At 42.3% G+C, this 23279-nt stretch overlaps 1 protein-coding gene across 1 annotated transcript in view; it reads left to right on the plus strand.

Annotated features, from left to right (window-relative positions):
- Window positions 1–23279, plus strand: part of dscaml1 (Down syndrome cell adhesion molecule like 1) — a 100662-nt gene that overhangs the window by 42013 nt on the left and 35370 nt on the right. Inside the window, exons 5-8 of the mRNA XM_068711150.1 lie at window positions 19412–19558; window positions 19907–20185; window positions 21198–21473; window positions 22076–22375. Of these exons, the coding sequence (XP_068567251.1) occupies window positions 19412–19558; window positions 19907–20185; window positions 21198–21473; window positions 22076–22375 (1002 nt within the window). The remainder of the gene's footprint in view (window positions 1–19411; window positions 19559–19906; window positions 20186–21197; window positions 21474–22075; window positions 22376–23279) is intronic.

Genomic DNA, 23279 nt, shown 5'->3' on the forward strand with positions numbered 1-23279 from the left:
CTGTGACACTTGAATAGAGCGGAGCTATCATTAACGGTAGTAACACTTGTGTTTTTCCTACTTTGACAAGTCAAAATGTCTGCTTGTAAAAAAGGCCTAAAGCCCTGCTCACTGATTTAGCACATTGCCCCACAATGGCTTCATACAACCACAAATATCAAATGGATATATACCTTGAGATAAACAATATACTTGTAGCAAAGACTCTCGGTTGACAAAAGCTCTATAATTACACTGTACATAATATATTGTCATATTGCCCAAAACTACTTCTACTGTATCTCTGCTATGGAGTATAGTGACTTTGATTGACTGCATGTCCTTTCAGAATACTGAAGGATAATATTGTACATAGATATGTGTGTGACTGTGTGTCTGGTAAATGCAACCTGACAGTATAAAATGCCTAGAAGAGTGTGTCAGCATTTGGTAAAGCAAGCAACAGTATCTGTGTGTCATTGTGGTCCATGAGTTTCTGGGTATGGAGCTGCTGTGTATCTGATGTGATGTGCAGGGTATGCTGTGTGTCACAGCAAAACAGCTGTTCCTGCTTAGAGCCGTTGGGCACCTGTGTGTTTCTGTTGGTGTGTGTGTGTGTGTGTGTGTGTGTGTGTGTGTGTGTGTGTATACGTGCAAGGGGCAAACTGCCTTGTATCACTGTCACTCAAAGAGACAGAGAAAGACACTGATGTTGTTTCACACCGACACCTTTCTGACTCCACTGTCCTTAACTCTTTTCCTGCTCCAGGCAGATATATGCGTTCTTGTGTGTCATACAGTCACATCACATCAAACCATGGCACCCAAACTCTGGCCTAAAGCCCATTCCTCTCCTCCACAATCATTTTTTGGCTCTCTCACTCCACTCCTCCTGCTTCTTTTCTTTCTCTCCTTTTTCTAACCTTTCAGCAGTCTGGATGGCTCTTTAAAGCGTAAGGGTTCACAAATCGATACAGGTGGCTTCATTCCTGTTTGTTGTATGTCCAATCACATTTGCGTGTGTGTGCGTGAGGTTTGGTTGGTTCAAAGAATTTTATTGAATCTGAATCCAGTATTGAAACAAGTCAAATTAGGCTATAACCTGTTATGTCCTTTAGTATAATATTGGAAAATTGACTGTCAAAGAACCCAAATTCAAGCTTTCCAAATGGATTACAAATGTACTTTTTAGATAAATGTATGAATAAAAATAAAATATATACCAACTTGGATTCTGATCCAAGAATGGACACAGCTTTTGGAAACACATCTAGTCATCTGTGTAGAGCGTATATTTAGTCCACACAGTTCAAGCACACACTAGACATTAGGCTAGATTTGATGGCTGCCATATTGATGCCATGTTTCTGGCCTTGCAGCAGCACAACATTGTAACCCTAAGCAGAGGTTTGTGGGTCCCAATTCACATACAGACATATGGATGTGTAACTGTGTTTTTAGTACCACTAATGTCATGAAAGTTGAGCGAAAGGAACTCTGATCTATTATGAAAGAGACAATTATAAGTAATACTTTGGGCTAAAGAGAGGGTTAATTGTCTGCTCTCCAAGTCAACCTCCTGGCTGTTATTATGAACTGCGTTACATGGAGAGTTTGATGTTTACCTGGAGTGAGCAGGGCTGTACAGAAAAAAAATATTTTTTTCTGCTCTAGTTCTGTTTCAAAAATACTTTCTCTGATGTTGTTATGCTCTGAATTCATGGGTTTAGGCCATGGCTTGCACACACACAAACACACAGCTGCACGCGCACACACAGTCAGCAGTCATGTTCCGCCAGCACTTCTTGTAATCCCTCAGACAAATTACATCGTCTTCTCCTCCTCCTCCTTTCTCCTCCTCCACCTCCCTCACTCCACTCTCTCCTTCCAGCTGCAATTGGATTTGGATAAAGATGGCTTTTCCTTTTCTTCTCTATTCTTCCCTGCTTTGGCTAAAGAGGGATTTGCCTGAGGAGATTACACACAAACACACAGACACATATACGTGCATGCTCACAGACTGCAGCTCAGAGACATAGCATTTGAGGGAGAACATCTTCACTAACAAATAACCCCCCCCCCAACCGCCACCCCTCACTCCCCCCTGCCTGCACTATAGCGACAAGCTCCATAGCCAGAGGTCAACAACCTCTCTTGCCTTTGCTGTCCTCACTGCTTTGCTTCTTTGCCTACACGACTTATTAATCATTTTGCGCTACTTTCTCTATCCTTCCCCTTTGTCCTTTTTGCACTTCCTTCTCACCCCACCCCCCATCCCACCCCCATCTCATTATTGTCCTCAGTGCTCTTGTTCAGGTCAGAGGAGTTGGACTTAACACAATGTGATGTTAACTTAGAGCCCCCCACAGAGTACTGCTTTCACAGAGAGCAGGGGTTGACCTCCTGCCACTCCACTATGAGCAGCTAAACTCATGTAATGGACAGTGTGTATTTGCACTCTATCTCTCTCTGTGTGTGTATTTGTATGTGTGTGCACGTTGTTTTCGTGGAGTACAAGAAAGGCAGACTCCATCAGAGTGACAATAACAGATAACTCACCCATTTTGCAAGTACAGTGTAGTATGCATAGTATTTGGCTACTACACACTGATAAAGTAAATATGCCCCCAGGGACTACGTCGTGTGTGTGTGTGTGTGTGTGTGTGTGTGTGTGTGTGTGTGTGTGTGTGTGTGTGTGTTTTCGGGTGTGTTGGGGTAGAGGGGTTGGTGGTGGTGTGACTGAATAATTGAAGGGTAGAGACAGCAGATGGTCTTTAACCCTGAACCCCAGACAACAATCAATATTTAAGCAGAGAAGGAATGATACACTACACGTGCATACACACACACATGCACACACACACACATGCACACAGACAGACACACGCAAGCATATGTGTTTAGAAACTCAGTAACACATTCCTAGAGACAGTGCATGGTTGTCAGTGTTGATGTATGCGGTGTGTTTTTCTGCATACCAAGGGAGTTTGTACTGTGTCTGCAGTGTGGGAGCAGGAGTTTAGAGTAAATGAATGTTTGTGTGATGTGTGTTTTTGCAAGTCATTTTTGTTGGATAGTCACACATTTTGCATGCTTGTGACCAGCATGCAAAAATTTATGAAAATTTTTTGAGCAGGCACTGTTTTTTATGCAAATATCTCATGGTATTTTATGTACGTGTATATGCACAGAAAGGGACACACGTACAGACAGTTGGTAAGAATCAGTGTCTTCCTTTTCTCTCTCTCTCTCTCTCTCTCTCTCTCTCTCTCTCTCTCTCTCTCTCTCCCTCCTTTCTTTCTTCCTTTCTTTCTGTCCTTCTTCCTCCCTGGGCCACCAGTAGTGGTAATGGGGAGGGACCTGTCAGCTCACTTAATGCAGCTAATGTTTGCCTGCGCCTGGGGACACGAGCACAGAGACACACACAGTCCTGACACACACAGTGCTCTGCTCTCTCCCTCTGTCACCACTCTGTCACATTCCCTCTCTTCTGCCCCCCCCCCCCCCCTTCCCTCCCTCTCCCACTCTCCTTCCCTCCGTGCATCCCTCATTTTCTTCCAGCTTCTTCTCCCACACTGCACTGCACCCAGTCTCTTAAGATTTTTCAGCTTTGTTTTTCCACACAGCTTGAAGCTTTTTAGGCCGTGGCTATTATAATCACCTTCACCTTCCATATTACTTATGCTCTTGTTATTCCAAACGACCACTCCATTTCAACTGCAGTGAAGTAGTCTAATTTTACATTTAAGTCTAAAACTGGCATTATTTGGTATTTTGTCCACCTCTCAATACTTTCTGACTTCTCTGCCTTGTCTGTAGCACTCGGCCACAATCCCATTCACATACCACACGTTACGAGTAAATGTGTGTTTATTGGGGACAATTTCTGCTGTCAGTGAATACCCATTTGGTGCATTAGTGAATATTAATGGCAGCAGGATAGTAAATGTGGGATTGACTCAAAATAAACTACAGTGATTTTTTTATCATAATGAAGGAACATGTCACCCAGTGAAATGGTGTGACTCAGTTATGTGTTTTTAATAGTTTCTAGATGGAGGTCTCTGGCACAGAGGAATAAGCTATATGAGGCTTTGGCTACACAGACAATATAATACTTATTAAGGATAGTCAGAGTTGGTTTGATCTTTTCATGGGTTTTGTTGACATCCAGAAAATGTATAATTTAAGACCAATTAAAACCAAACTGAAAATAAAATAAAATAAATCCAGTAGAAGCTAGGCAGGTTAAATTCTGACATGCTGAATGCAACACTTAGCTTTATGCTTGTAGGTAACCGCTATAGACATGACCCTGTAACCAAACATAAACAAATATAAGCCAGTGGAGAGCACAGGAAACAGCTACAAGGACATGCAGGGAAGCTTAATAAAAACAAATGGCTTATAGAAACAAAAAATACTTATGCTTTCTCTCTTTTTCCTCCTTCCTTACTGCTGCCTCCCTCCATCTATTTCTCCCTACGCTCTGTCGCTCTGATGAATATCACCCAAGCAAATCAGAGATGCAGAGGATTCTCTCATTTCTCACCCCTCTTTCCCCTCTCCTTATCGCTCCCTTTCTCTCCCACCTTCTCTGTTTCTTTGACTCCTCATCTTTCTCTCTCTCTCTCTACACCCAATTTCCTTATCTACCTTCCCTTCCTCCCCCTTGCGTATGTGGATCTCATTCTCTCTCATTATGATGATTTGAGGTTCAGCTTCAGTTGCTGGCCCATTAAAACCAAGCAGCAGCAGCAGCAGCAAGCATCTCCTTTTCTTACACTGCAGGCAGACAGCTAGGCAATCTCATAAGATGGCCTCTACTCTGCATACTACGTTATACATTGAAATACAAAAATGGCCTATGTCTACGCTGTCCTTGTATCCAAATATAATATGTGGGAGTTCTCTCATGCAGCAGAGATGGTGGAACACACACAGTAGACATGCTGAATGACCTTGGAAAGTGCCACCTCTATCCAAACTGCCGTATCTCGGTGCCAGCCCTTTATGAGACCTCCCACTCTTTAGGGAGGGATATTGAGGATTGGACAGGGATTGGACAGTGGATGGAGGGGGAGGAGGGGGGTAAAACCTAGATGTGTGTAAGAGATGGGTGCATGGGTAGGGGCCAGGAAATTGCCATGGCTCCTTCACACTATCCTGCCCTGTTCTACATTACTGGACTCTATATGTGGCTGTACTCAGAGAGTTCATCCACTGGTGCGTATGAACCATCATTAACAGTAGACATCCTCAGCCATCCCAGCAATCCCACTACACACAAAATATGATTGTAATGTGGTTAAGATAATAATGCAATAAAGGAAAGACAACACATTGTGAGTGAATTTGCGTTATTGTGCTCTCTCTTGCATTGTAAAGAGGCAGTTCATAAACAGAGAATTTTAATTACATGATGAACATTGTGCCAATGTGGCTGAATTTTAAGATATGAGGGCTCCTCCAGTGACAGTAGCAGGTCTGTCAATATGTTTGAGGTGAGGATGGGTAAAAAATGACTGTTTGAGCTGAAAGAGATCGATGTATTTGAGCATAGAACAGGATGGAGTCGCCAAACTCAGATTTAAGGAACTGAGGATGACAGGAAGAAGGGAGAGACAGATACAGTAAAGAATACAGAGACAAATATACCTCCATTTCACTCAATTTACAAATGTTATTATAGTATCCGTTATAATTTGATGGTTCTGGGATCAAGTTATACATTTTGCTGCTGTGTTGTTGTCTCCTGCTCTTCCGCCTACTGTAAGTCAGGTCAAAAAGTAGTTTTTTTCCACATGTTGGTGTTGACCCGATATATTACATCAATTTACACGGTGTAACCCTATAAATTGATTGAATTTGGGTGAAAATTATTTTCAATTCAGAGCTCTTGTCTGAAAAGACTTCTGTAGTGGCATTCCCTTCAATTACAGATAGAAAATAAGATGGTTTAAATGTCCTTCAGCCAGAGTCAGCGTTCATCTGATAACAACTGAGAGGCGCCAGGTTTGAAATTGTCAGAGAGGCCTTTGAAGTTTGGATGGACATTAGATAAACATAATTCAAACGTTGAACAGATCCATGTGTGTATTATATTTTTGTTTGACCACGCTGTGCAATGAGTCTGTAGTCAGTCAACAATTCAAGCTACACCTCAAGCTGAACTCTCCCTTAGTGTATTTTTATTATTATAATTTTTTTGTCCACATAGGTCATACGGTTAAGCTGACTGAAATGATTCATTTTTGAGCAAACCCAGGTTTTTTTTTAATGATATGAGTGGGGTGTCACTGTTTTTCAAATCCATTTTCAAATCTTGCCATAATTTAATGGCGTATGACTCTGCTCATACAAGATTACTTCAAAACTCTTCAAGGCTTCTGGATGTTTGTCCCGTTTGCTAAATTTACTTATTTAAATATGGACCAAACACTTAATAGCCATGAAGAGCAATTCATTAAATTTCTGATTATAACATTCAGAGCCAAATTATCTTCAGAGGTCAATTCATTTGATATGTCGTGCATGTTTTTTCATCATTCTAATCGTTTGTTCCTGTTTTCCAGATTTTTGTATTCCTAGACCTAAATCAAAATGATTGTGCAGAGTACACCAGGGTCACAAATGTGTCTTTGCTCTTAGACCAATATTGTCCCCTTATGTTCTCGAGGTTACTCATATTGTTTCTTTTAACATGAATTTTTCACAGCTTCATTGTTTCATCAAATTTAGTTTTTGCAGGCATGTAGCAATATAGCAAATACTACCTCAGTTTACAGTACAGAGTAAGCCATTTGATTCACATGACCTTTAAGTAAATCCAAAGCTAAGGTAATTGTTTGTAAGCAGGCAGGTTTAACTTTTTAAAGTTATGGCAAAGATGCGAGAGCAACAGTACATTAATTGTGACAAATCTATTACACTCAGTAACCCTCCAACACAATCAAAAGAGATCTGTGGGTGTGGAGTTAGAAAGAAATGAGATTACCAGACCTCTGTAGCGCACTCATCCTCTCTGTCTCGTTTGAGGCAACATTAGCCACATAACACACCAGAATTTCTGACAAAAGTGATGATGGGATTGCATTGTGGGAAATGTAGGCTCCAGGTTTTGACGAGGAAGAATTCATGGAATAAAACTGCTGCATGATGCTTTTATTTAACTGCCCATTGTGATTTTGACAACATTATTGGAGTGTAATGCTAAATCGATTGAAATCTTTTTCGATAACTTTATTTCAGCCCTTACACTTACTATTTCTTATCATGATAACTTGCTATATGCCAGTGCAAGTTTTTTTTGTGTCCCCTGGGCTAAAGAAAACCTATCTTTCAGGGTTGTGGTACTCCGGATTGGGCTCTTTTTGAAGGTCTTGGTCCCGTCTCGAAATCGACCACGTTTTTGCTTCGTCTTGATTCTGTTTCAGACACAGAGGATCCGGGATTTAATTTCAAGACTAGTTAAGATCGCCAAATTATCTGTGCATTATCTGCTTTGTTTGTCAACATCACTTCTGTGATTTATTGCTCATAGAAAGCAACGTACATTTTTCTCACATAAAACTCACATTTAGAATGTCTTTTGATTATTTTTATCAAGACATTACTCATTTATAGTATTTATGGCGATAAAATATGTGAATGAAGAGGAATCTTCAGTTGTTTTCCGTGGGTGTTTTGATGAGAATGTGGATCTTTCAGATCAATTTGAGGAGTGCCTATGGTTTGCATGTTCCACATTTTGTTAAGTGTATCATGCAGTGTGAGATTCACACTGGTCTGGTCTTAGTCATGACTTGGTCTCGGTTTAGATGGTTTTGACTACAACACTTTTATCTGTAATGGTAAATGGATTGCAGGGCTGTTAATAAATGTAGCAAAGCCCAGCAAATAGAGAGGAACATGGTGTTTATTGAACCTTTGGGTTGTTGTACTGTTGTCCTGTTAAGCATGCTTATCTCCAAGAATCACACATCCCCATGCCATGGGATGCTGGATCAGCTGACAAGACCACAAAGCACACCTGACTAGCCACTCTGTATGTGTATGCAGGCGTGTGCAAGCGTGTTCCTGCAGATACATGTATTTGCTATCGGGACTTTGTGCTTGACTGCTTGTGTAACTCCTACATATGCTGAGTGTGGTATGTTTGTGTGGCAAGGAGACAAAAGAATTCCCAGACAAGGGATTTTGAGAGAGGAAGAGAGAGAAAATCTGGATACATGAAAGCATGTAATGGCACCTCAGATGGACTCCCTATACTCTCCTCCTGCATCAGTGTCCTCATCATCATCAAGCTCTCTCGGGTTTTTCTTTTTCTTTCAGTTCTCAATCTGTCTTTTGTCTTTTTCCTTTTCTCCCTCTTAGTTTCTCTTTGCTTTCCTTCTATTTCCCTCTCTTTCTGTCTCTCTTTTTGTGTCCCCTCCCCCTTGCTCTGGCAGTGACATTGGGCTAAAGTGGGACAGAGTGTAGGGGGGCAGTGAGGCAGAAGAGACAGCCAGGGAGGCAGGGAGAGCTGCTGCTGTGGTGCCCCCCCCCTCCTCCAAGCACGTACTTTGGGCACTCCTGGCCCCTCAGGCCTCCCCGCAACGTCTGGGGGACCCGCTTTTAGCATGTCACCACTACTCCACTCCAATCTGAAACATCTGTCTCTGCAGCTCTTTCGCTTCCCATCATCCCTCATTTCGTTCTCCTGCTTTAACTCCTCCTCTTTCTCCTCCTCTTCATCCTCTTTTGGGTCTCTGTCGCCAAGATGCCCAGCAACAGCGGTGAGGGTGCATCATCACTGTGGCGCAGGCGAACGAAGGGAGCCAGGGAAGGAATGCGTAGGAGAGTTGCGGGCCTTCACTACCCACCCTACCTCGTTCCCCTCCCCCTTCCCTCACCCCTCGCTCCTCACATCCGCCTGCCATGCAAGGTGCACTGAGGCGCACACAGGCCTTGCTCCCCGGTGACCCCCCCTGCTCGCTGAGATTCAGTATGTGTCGCTACGATGCTGCTTACATGCTGTTGCTCTGTAGTACTCCCACTGAGGACAACATGGCTTTACAAAGGGCAAGGTTTTATTGATTTGTGTGAGAGTTTATCACATGTGTGCCGGTGCTCTCCCTGTCTCCCTCTCTGTCATGCACACAAGCTTCAGCATTGTATCTGTGCAGATACCTGCATTGCCACAAGTAGACTATGGAATTTCAACAACTAAACAGAAACTGCAACTCCAACATGCTGCTTTCTTCTCTTCTTTTCCCTGTGTCCTCCTCTATATAATGGATGACAATCACACAAAACCGACTTGTGTGAAATTAAATGCACTGTTTTTTTTGTGTTTTCCTTGGCAGAAATAAGGTCACACTTATTAGTAAATATAACTCTGTGTCCTGGTGTGTTTCGTCTCATCTCATCTTCGTCCGCTTGTTTCGTGTGTTTTTAGAAATGTCCCTCTAGTCTTCTCATGGCTGAGGAGCATGTCTCTATCTATTATCTATGAGACTAAATAATTAAAGACAAAAGCCACACAATGCACCGCATGTTGACAAGTCTGGAGTAGGTGTTTGTAAATGTGACATTGTCAGTGACCAAATGGTATCGCAGATGAATTTAGTTATAAGCCTTTTTTGGTTGTGTGTACACTATGACATACAGAACATAATTTTAACAGAAAAGAAAAACATACAAACAATCGGAGGTTTCTCTTTTTTTTTTCTATCACACTTTTCTAATCATTTTCTCTTCATCCAGACATTCACCCCTGTCTCCATCTTGCTGCTTCAATATTTATGGCCATTCCAATTAAGGTTGCTTAAGTATGGTCGAGGTCCTTAACCATTACAGAGGGAAAAACAGGGATAGAGGGCTGATGATGAAAACAGACAGATTATCTGATTTATCCTTTCTTCTATTTCTTTTGGTTTGGATGAGTGCATTTTTCCATTTCCTTTATTTGTTTTTCTTTTTCCGCTCTCTTTTTTTCCCTCTCTCTCTAGTCTCAAGCATGAGTTGCTCAGAGAGGGTGAGGGGTGTGTGGGTGTACGGGGTGTCACCTTCTAACAACAGATATAGAAAGCGAAACGGAAAGACAGCAGCAGGAAGAGAGACAGGGGTAGACAACAGAGAACCAAGGAAACAGATAGATATCAAGATAGGGAAAGACAAAGAAAACAGGAGACTTTGTGTTGTTGGGGAGGGCGGCAGCTGGCATTTGACGGTGAAGCATGCCTTTTTAATGAGTGCATTAGTCCTCTGCATACCTATCCTCACATCACTGCATCATATTGAACCTGGTAAACAGACAGAACAAGGCAGGAGAGGAGGATGAGAAGGTCAAGGGTTGGGGCTGAAAACAGCAACACTTGAAGAGCGATAAGAATAAACCAGAGTGTGTATCTGTGTTTCCTCTTCAATTACTCTGCCTCTGGTATCTGTATGTGTCCTGCCCTCATAGAGAGAGAAACTGAAATTTGACTTTTTTTAACCTTATTCTCAACCTATGGTTGAGTAAAAGAAAGTGGCAGTAATATAATGTTCTTGTGGCTTTTTCTCTGTCTAGCTTGTTCTCAGTAGCACTTAACTATTATAGACTACTTTGAATGTGATAGAGAGGAGATAGGAGCAAGCGTCATTCATTTCACTAAAGAGAGATAGAGAGCGAGACAGAGAGAGGCTCAGACAGGGAGACAGCCTATTGTCACTAGGTGTAGATTTCCCTTTGTCAAACACATGTCAATTCTTCAGACCCAACAGAGGAGAGGAGAATAGGAAAATTATAGTAGCAGAGAAAAGGATGAAGGGAGAGAGGGCGGGTTGGAAGGCAGGAGAGGAACAGGGGAGGAGGGGAGTGGTATTGATTTGACACTCGGGGAATCACACCACAGCTTTGTTCATTTTCATTCATCTGCCCTTGTAATGGGGGTGTTCATATGGCAGCTAGAGGGAGAGTGCAGGAGGGGGATTTAGAAGGATGAGAACATTTTATTAGAATCCAATCTTTATTATCCCCTGCCCACCTTTCAGCCCCTAAACACACACACAGACATGCATGTATGCACAGGTGGACAAGCACGAGTGCACTTACTGCATGCTTTAGACACACACAACCATGTGCACACTCTTGCCTGTAGATGTGAGTGAGGTGAGGTGAGGGTGTTAATTACATGTTGGACCTGAATGGACTCACAGTTGTAGAAGTCATGTTTTATGTAGTGTGTGTGTGTGTGTGTGTGTGTGTGTGTGTGTGTGTGTGTGTGTGTGTGTGTGTGTGTGTGTGTGTGATGCAAGGAGGGCGTTTAGGTACAGTACGAGTAGTTCAAATGAAATAGCTTTCCCGGTGCCTCCTTGAATCAGCCATAATGGGCCCTTGGTAATTATTAAATAAACTAGCCAGGGGAAGGTGTGGTGGAGGATTAATCAGGTCTGACTCCTTTCATTTTTTCTCACACTGACAAATACCACCTTTACCTATTCACTATTGAAAGAACAAATGCTTAATGTGATTCTTTTAATATACTTTTTGCATACAGGCATTTTGGTGTGATCACAGGCTGTTGTTATACAAATCAGCATTGATTTTATTATAGTGTACTGCATGTTTAATGATGGCCCTCGATGTAAAATATTGCTCATCAGCTGAGGCAGAGTTGATGATTTTAGGACCAGCAAAGCTGCATGAAAATAACAGTTAAAACAAACCATGTTCTCAGGCTCATAGGCTATCATCTTTGGAGAGAATACAAAGGTCAAAATAGTTTAAAACTGCATAAGCGTAATTCCTATGATTACCTTTTCAGTGGATAGTTGTAGTAAGGAATTTGTTACTTTGGTAGGAGTAAGTTCAGTCCAGAGTAACAACAGATTTATTTATACTAAAACCTCTTATTTATACTTGGTGCAAAATATATGCACCGTTCCGAAGAAATGTTGTGTTTATGATTTACATATAGATTTTAGGATAGTTATGACTTCACACTTTTTCTCACTTGTTTTGTCGGGACTAATTAAATAATTTGAAAGTAACCTGTTCTAGCATGGTGTCACATTTGCACTAGCTACACTACTGGATGACTGTTTTGGATTAAAAATCACAAATACATTGTTGTACCTTGTTTACCAATGTTAGATGTTCTGTTAATGAATGTCTCTTGCAGCGAGTTGACTAACTGCTGGTAGGTTGGGCTGTAGCACTGGGCCATATGCCACATTACTATTTTATTAGTCTGCCACAATATCCACTGTAGCTAACATTACTCCTCTCTCACACACACATGCACGCACGCACACACACACACACACACACACACACACACACACACACACACACACACACACACACACACACACACACAGAGAGAGAGAGAGTTAAATTGTGCCAACCATTGTTCCACTGAGACCCCTATGAGACTTAACACAAGAAGTGTTTCCAATTTTGGACTGAAGCAGCAGAGCTGTCCGTGGTGCTACCTCTGCTACTATTCCTGAGCGTTTGGAAATATAGCTGTCCGTGGTGCTGATTTGCTGTAGGCCTTGAACATTTCTCCTATCTACACCACTTCTTATGAGCATGGGTTTATGCACTTCTGTAGATTTTTATAATGGCATGTTTTCTAGCTTGTTTTACGAAATCCTTAGCTGTACACACTACACACTTTGCTGACTAGGCGGTGCTTAAATAATTGATGAATAAAGTTAAGGTAGATGCATCTTGCTTAACTCTATTCATGTACAATAACTCTAATGGTAGCCCCCCTAATCAATCATTTAAACATCCTTAAACTTCAACTGTATTCCATTGTAGCACAAATATTGTTTGTTGTGGTTCATAGCTTGCTGAAAACAGCCAGATTCATCTGCTCAGTAAATCATGGGCCTTTCACACCCATATGCAGGTTCATTTTGTACAAGCTCTTACACCCCTATATTGCCATTTAAAGACATTTAGTTCTGTGTTTAATTGGAGATGATAGAATTTTGAGGTGAGTGGCCTGAATGTTTTTAAGTATATTTCAGAGGCCTTTGTGAATAAAGGGCAGCAAACAAACAATACATTCTCAATGAGTCTTTCACATGCAAGCACAGGGGACTAGAGGTGATTTCACTGAGGTCTCACCCCTTTTTGCACTATTTCTACAGCGATACCGAGTTCTCTGTTCCAAAATTGCTTTTATATTAATAACAGTAAAACTGTCTGAACATGTGTTTTAGTTTTAAAACACTGACAAACAGGCATTTGCACCCTTTTATGATTCTGAAACACATTAAACACACACTTACACGCCCTTAATGCCTCACACATGCTCAAATGTGGACTCACATATAGGTCCACATCTTTCATTTCCACTGCAGCATCTGTGTGTGTGTGTGTCTGTGAGTGTGTGAGTGAGTGAGTGAGAGACCTAGTGAAATTAGCAATGTAATGATAAGTGGATAGATGGAGACACAGTGGCAGGAAAGGAAAAAAAGAAGAAAAGCAGAAATGAAAAGCTGAATCAAGAGCAGGGGAATAAATAACAAATGTGTAGGTGTTCTCCACTGTCTGCTTATCGCTGTGGCATCCTGTAGTGAGGATGCTCTGCACAAAAACACATACTTACAATTTGTTGAGTGCGCTCTGCAAACGTGGATCGTTAGACAGTGGGAGTAAGAATGTGTAGATCGTGAAACAGATTGTGAGTGTTTGTGTTTATATGTGTGTGCATGCATTTGGGATAAGTCCAGTTTTACAACTACTGATTTGTATTGTATCAAGCCTGTGGTCCATTTAGCCTTAATACCTGAAAGGCAAACCTCGACAATAGCGGTCGTGACAGTCTTCAGCATGTGTTTTTGTGAAAAAGCACTGAGTGAATAATGAAGTGACATGATGCACGGAGATGTGTTGAGCTCCGCTGTGGCCTATAGCCCAGGCCTGTGAACCAATTACAGATCCATTCAGCGTTTTCTCTCTCCTCTGATCTCCATCGCCATCATTTAAATGGCTGATTCCATTTTTACCTCTAATGAAGGGTACTCTGTCGCACATACAAAGCATGCACACACACATGAAAAGCACTCATGAAACGCACACTTGCACATGTCGCTGTGTGCCACCGCAGCGCCCCCTACCCAGCTGTTGTCACGTGAGTGCACAGGCCCTAGCAACAGCGAGCGAGAGAGCGAACAAAAACGAGAGATCCTGGCGAGAGCAGGGGAGAGAGGAATGGTTAAAGAGAGGGAGAGGGAAAGAGATGGGAGGGAGGGAGGGGGAGCCATAGAGCATTAATAAGTGATGAGTCCAACAGTGTGAATTGCTGTTAGTTAGCATTGCTGCAGCACTGCCTTCATTTGCATGGCAGCACCAAGAACAAATCCCCTTACTTACGCCATGTCCTCTCCTGCTCTGTTCTCTCCATTATCACTTTCTTTTTCGCTTTGCCTTGCTGTTTTATCTATTTCTGTCTCTTTATTTTCTCTATGATTTAGCCAGCATCTCAAAGTATGTATGTCTTTTCTTGTTTTTTTATCTTTCTTTCCTGTCTGATCTAATTCTTTTCTCCAACCTGCCGCATTAGTATTATCATTTTATCTTTATTGTTTTGCTCTTGCTACTCTCCCCCCCCCCCCCCCCCCCTCGTTTAATGATAATTTGTTAAAGACGGCAGTCATGTACAATAAAGGGATATATATAGCTGCGACTTTCCTGCTACCCTTCATTTTCTGCCTCCATCTTTTTACCACCTCCTCCATCTCACCTGCCTCCCCCTCCTCTAACTCCCCTATCTGTCTCAAAGGAGAGGGGTGTCCTCTCTCTGGGGGAACTTTGGGGAAGACAAGTGATGCTCCAGGGCTCCCTAATCCTTTTTTCATTGCGTCCGTCTCTCTCTCTCTCTCTCTCTCTCTCTCTCTCTCTCTTTCTCTCTCTCTCTCTTTCCCTTACTGTCTCTCCGTCTCATTATTTGCATGTATGTCTGTGGAATTTCTGGCATACGTATACACTCATACACACACACACACACACACACACACACACACACACACACACACACACACACACTTGCTCACACAGAGAGATACAGTAGCAGATTCACTCTGCACTTGGCTTGACTTCCTGCCTAAGGCTGATGAGCTGAACTGATTCCAATACTTACAGGCTCTCCTAAAAGAAGAGGAAGAGGAGCACAGACTAAAAGGAAAAAGGGCAGCAACAGAGAGAGGTAGAGGGCAAAGGGGAGACTGGAGGAAGAGAGGCTGTGAATGGTGAATAGATATCAAGGAGTCAAGGATGAAGTGAGTGGATTTTGTGCCTCCCTGGGATGTGGGATGGACCTCAAAAAATCTCATCCTGCATCCCACAGCAAAAGAAAAAAAAAAAGCAGACACAGAAGCGCATGCATGCATACATACATACATACACACACTCAACAACAACAAACTCCTGGAGGCGTAGGCAGACTAGACAAGAATTGATCTTCTCTCCTACAAGGAGAGGCTTGCAAGGGGAGAAAGAGAGAGGGAGATAAAGAGAGACAGATAAAGACGTAGAGGAATTGTTTTTACCCATGTGTGGCTCTCAGGCCTGCAGGCCCCTCATCCCTCTCACTCTCTCCCCCCACCTCTGTCACTCCCAACGGCATGTTTCTCTTTATCTCCCTATCTCTCCCTCCATCAATCTCCATCTGCCGTCCTCTTTCCTGTAGGGTCAGCCCCTTCCTCTCCTCCTCTGCCTCCCTCCATCGCTGCCTGCACCCTCTCCGCTGTTTTAGGTGTGTCACATCTCCAAAGACAGCAGGAGAGCAGGCAGTGACTCGAAATTAGATATGAGGTAGAAAGAGCACCAGTGAAAAGAGGAGAGTGGAAGTGAAGAGTAGTAGAGTAGGCTGATCTCAGAGCAGCCAAGGGAAGATAGAGAATTGAATATTTCACCTAATATACCACTCTCATTAAGCACTCTAGTGTTGAAATGATTAATTGATCAGAAAATTGATAAGCATCACTGATAATGAATTCATCTTTTGACCATTTAAACTGGCTGCTTTTGCTCAGTCATAACTCCCTTTGTTTAGTGTATGTCACTACATGCTGTAGCTGGACACCAATATAATATTATTTTCAAGGAAATTTAGGCTACTCAGATATGCATCATTTGGCATGTGTTTTTGCAATTGAAGATCTTTTTTGTTAGTTTTTAACACACATCAAATTTACATCAACGGATAGAGTAGATGGGAACTGTGTTGACTGCACACTCTGTGCTACACAAGGAATTGATTTTGCAGAAAAAAATAAGAGGAAATATAAACTAGGGCAAAATTATAGAATAAGTTTCCTTTAAAACCAACATTGACAAGCTTAATGTCCCTTGCGCCACTCTCTTTTCTCTCCATTCTTAAACATCTCAGAATTTCTTTCTCTAACCCCCACCCTCTCCCCTCTCCACCCCCTTCTGGTCTGTCTTCCTCTCTCCAGGCATGTTGTGACAGGTTGTAGCAGTGTGTTATACAGGGTTCTACTCGCCAAGTGCATATTATCCTGTAAGGCTTAATACCCAGGTTGGAACAAAAGGGCAGGCTTGGAAATTACAGCTTACGTCGCTTAGCACTCAGCACAACAGTCTGACTCGCATGAAAACACGTGAGTGTGAACCTCCACATACAGTATGCATGAAGCACAGGCAGACAGTTACAAGTGCTCTGTGTACTTGTGTATATATGTGTGTTTAATATATATATATATATATATATATATATATATATATATATTCAGAAATCTTACAGCTCAGTAGCGCACACACAGATATTGTAACAGATCTGACGGTAAGAGTCGGGGACTCTAAAACTCTAAAAGCTGGTCAGCAGCCCTGAAATGTTCAGTCAATTCATCAATTAGTTGATCGGCACAGAATTTTTCCAGGACTCTTTAATTTTTGCTTCCTAGCTCAAGACAAGTCAATCAAAATTACACTCAGTTTTTCCAGTTTTTTTATCATTAAAAATAGAATATATTTGATCACAATTTCACAATTTTAATTGACTTAGAGAATAATGTGAAAAACAGTCAACCGATTAATCGATGAGTAGTGAAATGACAACAAATGAAAATTTCTTCTGTTAAAGGGAATAATGCACATTTTGTTTAGGCAGTCAAAACTTGGCAGCTTTGACACAAAAAGTAACGCTCTCGGTCTTCAAGTTTCAGTATTGTTAGAGTGATGGCGCGAGTGTGTTTGTGTTTGTGTGTGTGTGTGTGTGTGTGTGTGTGTGTGTGTGTGTGTGTGTGTGTGTGTGTGTGTGTGTGTGTGTGTGTGTGTGTGATTGTGTGTGGCAGGAAGCCAGGCTAGTCGTCTCTCTTTTAATAAATCTCTTTTCGATGGGGTTGTGGTGCTATAAAATGCATCGATTGTTGTTGCTCACAATGTGGCAGGAGACACACATGCACACACACACACACACACACACACACACACACACACACACACACACACACACACACACACACACACTAGCTTGGTTATTGATACTTATACATTCATTACATTCGCCAAAAATCTTGTATTGACATTTACATACATAGATGCAGAAACATGTACAGATGAGTGCGCTCATGTCAGACAATTAACGTATGTATTGTTCATCAAAACATAAGAATGAGAACTGGAAAAATCTATTAACTACCAGTATTGACAAAAAAATTAGCATTTGAGTAAAAACAAAACAAGTACTGAAGTTTTCACACTACAGCAGTCTCTTTTCATCAACAATTAACCACATCTAAAAGCTAGTACCCTAAAGTTTCAGAATATATGTGCTTTGACTAGGTGCTGACCTATTGCTTGGAGCTGTGTGTGTGTGTGTGTGTGTGTGTGTGTGCGTGTGCGTGCGTGCGTGCGTGCGTGCGTGCGTGCGTGCGTGCGTGCGCGTGTGTGTGCGTGCGTGCGTCACATATTTTCATTATTAAACTATTCGATGCTCCTGTGTTATACTCAAGTGCTCTCTTGTCAACATTGCAAAGATACAATGAAACACCATGTACATGCAAACAACAGCCAGAGTGTTCACACACACACACGCAGAGTCACACACACACAAACTGCAATAGAATTCACATAAGCAAACAATCTGCAATCTACAACAAACTCTGAAGTGCACACTGTCTAAAATAACCCTTTGGGGGAACAGAATACAAAAAGAGTCAGAGAAGCGGAAAGAATCAAACACTGAAATACACTCTCCTCATCTCTTCTCCTTCCATCTCTCTCTTCTCTTCTTCTAACTCTCTCACATACACACGTGTGCACGTGCTGTCTGTATTGACATGTAGATAAATCAGAGGCAGACCAAGCAGTCACTGATGTGAAATGAAAATGACACTAATCTGCTGTTACCATAACACACAGAGACACATCAATTATTTACACCTACAATAACACCCCTCTCTCTTCTCTCTTTCTCTTCCCCCTCATCGGTCTTTCTCTATTGTGTAAATCTCACTCGGTGGGTAGGACAGAGTATGTTTAAAGCTCCCATGTGTTCACCTAAGTGCTGTGGTTGGGCCTTTTGAAGACATGTTTATTATAGTCCTGCCTTTCCTTTTCTTCTGAAATTCAGTGTTTTTGCTGAAAAATATGCCCACAGTTTATCAAGAGGGTCTCATGATGGAGAAGTTGATGGAGAAAAATGAAAAATAATGAATATCTTGTGGATTTTAATTGTGTTCATTCAGAATAGTGAATACAACTTGAAAAGACATGAGGCATCGAGAGAGCATTTGTGTAGAATTGTGGTACACAAGTTTACATCCATGTTAGATGGACAAGGCATTGTGTGGAATGTAAGGTTTATCTTTTTGGCAATTGTGGGAATCTTTTTTGTTTTGTTATTACACCACTGAAATATTTATCTGTGACCTGGTAAAACATAGTGTAACAGTGTAACACAAATGTAGTAGAGCCTTAACGTCAGTGAACTGATTAAGTACAGAACATGTCAGTGTTTTGCACAGTAAATCTATCTAAAGTCTGCGAACATTCGCCACCATAAGCTACCAAGTAAGGAGTGTATTGAAATCAACAAAGGTGCATTTTATTGCTTATGAATTCAGCTCTCGACTTGTATGAGGGCCAATTGCACCATTTGTCTTTCAAAAATTGCATAATCTCACTTTAAGACAATTTAGAAAAATCACTCAGAAATCCTTACTTTTTTGACATAGATATATATTATTTAGGCATAGAGAAGACAGAAGAAAGTGAACAAAGCCCTATAGTGGACATTATGAAATTGTAATGAAAACAAACAAATGGATTTATCTATACAGCATATGACACCCTCTTTCCATAGACCCTCACAATGCTTTACATGCAAATGACATGGCTTTGTTATAATATGTTACTCAGATATGCTGACTAACGTATCGTTCTCGCCTCTCCTACCTGTTCCCTCTCTGCTGTCCTCCACAGGTAACCGTTTTTTCCTGACCTCATTTGGCGCTCTGTATATCTCAGAAGTTCAGAAGGAAGATGCTCTGTCCACCTACCGCTGCATCACAAAGCACAAGTACAGTGGAGAGACTCGCCAGAGCAATGGAGCCAGGCTCTCTGTTATGGGTAGGCAACGTAAAATATACCATTTCCTTTCATTGTAGTTGCTAAATGCTAATTTAAAGCATGACTATATGAGCAGTGACTTTTCTTTGACACTTGTATTCTTCAAAGGACTTACAAGACAGCTGTTTCTAGTCTTTGTGCTAAGCTAAGCTAACCATCTGCTAGCAGTAGCTGCATAGCTACCCTATAGACATGACATTGGAATCTATCTTTTCATTTAACTCTTAGCAAGACAGTGAATAAATGTATTTTCCAAAATGTCAAACTATTACTTTAAGGATCTAAAAATTGGTTAAAGTACAGATTTTTCTGAATGAATATATTGTTATGGACGTGCTTCATCTACAGACCCTACGGAGTCCACCCCGTCAGTGCTGGACAGTTTCCAGTCCAGTGAGGTACAGGTGGGGCAGAGTGTGGAGCTGCCCTGCATCGCTTCCGGATACCCAAACCCCACCATCCGATGGTTAAAGGATGGTCGACCATTACCTGCAGACTCCCGCTGGACGCGGCGCATCACTGGTCTCACTGTTTCCGATTTGAGGCTTGAGGACAGTGGCAACTACATCTGTGAGGTCACCAACAGCTTTGGCTCCAAAGAGGTGACAGGTCACCTCAACGTTATAGGTGGGTAAAGGACTGAAAACAGTATAGCAGAATAATAAAATACCAAGATTCAGCACACAAGAAAGTATCACTGGTTACTTCATTCATCCGTTGTTCCACAATGACAAGTACGGTTGGAATGACAGAGTGAGATGAATGTGATGTCAGGTGTGATGGAGACATCTTTTAAGCTCTGTTGGCTTTGCCCTGGCCCCATGCCTCCTACACACCCCTCTCCAACCCAACCTTGTCTGGGCCGAGTGTGAGCTTGATCCCCATGGATGACTCGTTCCCCAGCAGTGCTCCCAAACCCGAGCGAGGCGTCGCTACGGTGACAGAGCAGAACAGTGGTCCGTCCTTCTCTTTACTTAGGATATGAGAGCGGGAGGGAGAGATGTATGAATGAACGAGATGTGAGGAGGTGACGCTGGTAGAGAAAATGGTACACTTGTGAAGGGAAGGGTGAAGTCAGTGGACACTGCGCAGACAGGCCACAGGGCACATCACAACACAACCCACAAACCTCCTATGACAGAGCATAGAAGGTGGTACACATACACACACATTTGGACACACGCTTACAGTACATGCACTTATTGCCCATGAAGAAAGTCTTACACTTGTATGGTCACTCCCTGACACACATGCTCACACACATTCAGCAGCCTAAAGCACTTAACACCAGCTGCTTTATTGCTCACTGACATTTTCTCCCCTTTCTTTCTTGCTGTCTCGTTTTTCCTCGCCGCTGAGCACACACACTCACACACAAAAAGCGATGGCAGATATCTCGACACACAAACAACAAATACACGATCACACAAACAACAAATACACGATCACACCAACATATGATGTGGGTTGCCTGGCCTGTCTCAATTTAAAATTGCTTTAGTTCAGCAATACAAGTAATACCACTAAGTTCAGTGCCTTGTGTTTAGATATTAACTTGTGAATGAGAAGGTATGACTGACATTTATAAAAAGCACCGTCTTGTCTTTTTTTTTAAAAATCTTTGCCTGGTCATCTCTAGAGCCACTGCGGGTCACCTTGTCTCCCAAGAACCTGAAGACGGGGATCAGCAGCACTGTCATCTTATCCTGTGCCGTCCAGGGTTCCCCGCACTTTATGGTGTCCTGGTACCGTAACACCGAATCTGTGCTGCCTGATCAGCACTTTTCCATCCAGGGGGCTCACAATGAGACATTGTTCATTTCCGCTGCACAAAAGAGACACTCGGGAGCTTACCAGTGCTTTGCCACGCGCAAAGGCCAGACTGCCCAGGACTTCTCCATCATACTGCTCGAAGGTGAGGACAGGCAGGGATTACCATGTCGGTATAAAATCATGAATGTATGTATAACAAGAACTGTCCAAGGTCCAGTTTATGTAATGCATATACTTAATGTGGAGTTGTGTGTCTGTTACTGGGATATGTTTTTACAGTTGTGTCTGTATTTCGACAAATTATTGTGAAGAGGACAAGGGAGAAGTGATTGACTTCCATTTATTCAGTGGGTAATGATGGACAATGACAATTGCATAGCATTTCTGTTATGTTTCATCTAGTGTAATCTCTCCAATAATTTCCAATTCATTTTTATTTCATCATACACATTGAGTACATGCACATTTGCACACATATGTTTCTGCATATGGTTATGGTAATACTAGCCCTGGGACAGATTGTCTATATTATGTTACTCTTCATGCAGCTCCATTCTTGTTACAGACATTAGGTGTTATTTTTTTATTCGGTGCCGTACAGTAAAAACGTACGCTTCCAAGTATTGTGATTTAGTCTATTATTATTTTTCAACCAAAAGGCTGATTTGAATCCAGCGTAACACATTGTTACCATTTGTTTCTATATTCACACCTTACATTTCTTGTGTTTTGATTGTTTCTCAGATGGTACACCCCGCATTGTCGCCTCCTTCAGCGAGAGGGTGGTGGTACCAGGTGAACCGTTTTCCCTGATGTGCGCTGCCAAAGGAGCACCTCCTCCCACCATCACCTGGACCCTGGACGACGAGCCTGTTGCCCGGGACCTGTCGCGTGTCAGAACCAGCCAGTACACGCTCTCGGATGGCAGCACTGTGAGCCACGTCAACATCAGCAGCCCGCAGATTCGCGATGGAGGAGTGTATCGGTGCGCCGCACGAAACTCGGCCGGTAGTGCCGAGTACCAAGCGCGCATAAACGTAAGAGGTGCCTGTCTACTTTTCAATATCAGTCATACAGAGGCTTTTTATGGCCTGACCCCTACCCTGACCCATGTCCTATCCTCTACCCTTCTATATCTCTATCTCTAAGTCTGTATGTGTGTTTTGCTTTACTGTATATTTTTAGTTCTTCTTTTTCTTTTTTCTATTTTTGTTCTGTCTGTCAAACTTTAATCTTATATAATAAGTATTTGCAGGCATCAGTGTTTTGTTCTTCAAGCAGCACATACAGTGTATGTTGTCTGTCTCATTATGTCTTTCTTTCTTGCAGTCTGTTGCTGTCCTGTTGTTTAGTTGACTGTAGCTCTGCACCTCAACCTTTGTGAACGCACACAAACAAATACAGCTACTCATCCACCTACTGTAGCTATCTGTATGCTCACACACATGGACAGTAAGACTGTAGTTTGAAGGCAGACCAAATGTTCCAATAGAGAGATAGTAGCTTAACATATGGAGAGAAAGAGTGGCTAAATGAGAGGAAGCAAGATTAAGGGAACGTGAGACAAATGGATGAAGAAACTTTAGAAGAGAAAGAAACAGATGGCCAGAGACCAAGGGAAGAGAGAGAATAGATGGAATGAGAGAAGAGGGGAGGAGTGCCGGTGTCTGCTGGGGGAGTGATGGTGAACTCTGGTGACAGGACTGGTGATGTCACTGTCGTCAGCGATGACAAGGATGAAGAGTGACACCGATGGACAGGGCTGTATCTCTCTCTCTCTCTCTCTCTCTCTCTCTCACACACACACACACACACACACACACACACACACACACACACACACACACACACACACACACACACACACATGCACACTTTTCTCTGTCCTTTAGTGAGATGTGTGGTTGTGACATGTGAGTCTGCTCTAAGGAGACATGCCAGAATGATC

Source organism: Cebidichthys violaceus, unplaced genomic scaffold, assembly GCF_023349555.1.
Source record: "Cebidichthys violaceus isolate CVI_PGR_0920_01 unplaced genomic scaffold, fCebVio1.0.p SCAF_1, whole genome shotgun sequence".
Classification (NCBI taxonomy): Eukaryota; Metazoa; Chordata; class Actinopteri; order Perciformes; family Stichaeidae; genus Cebidichthys; species Cebidichthys violaceus.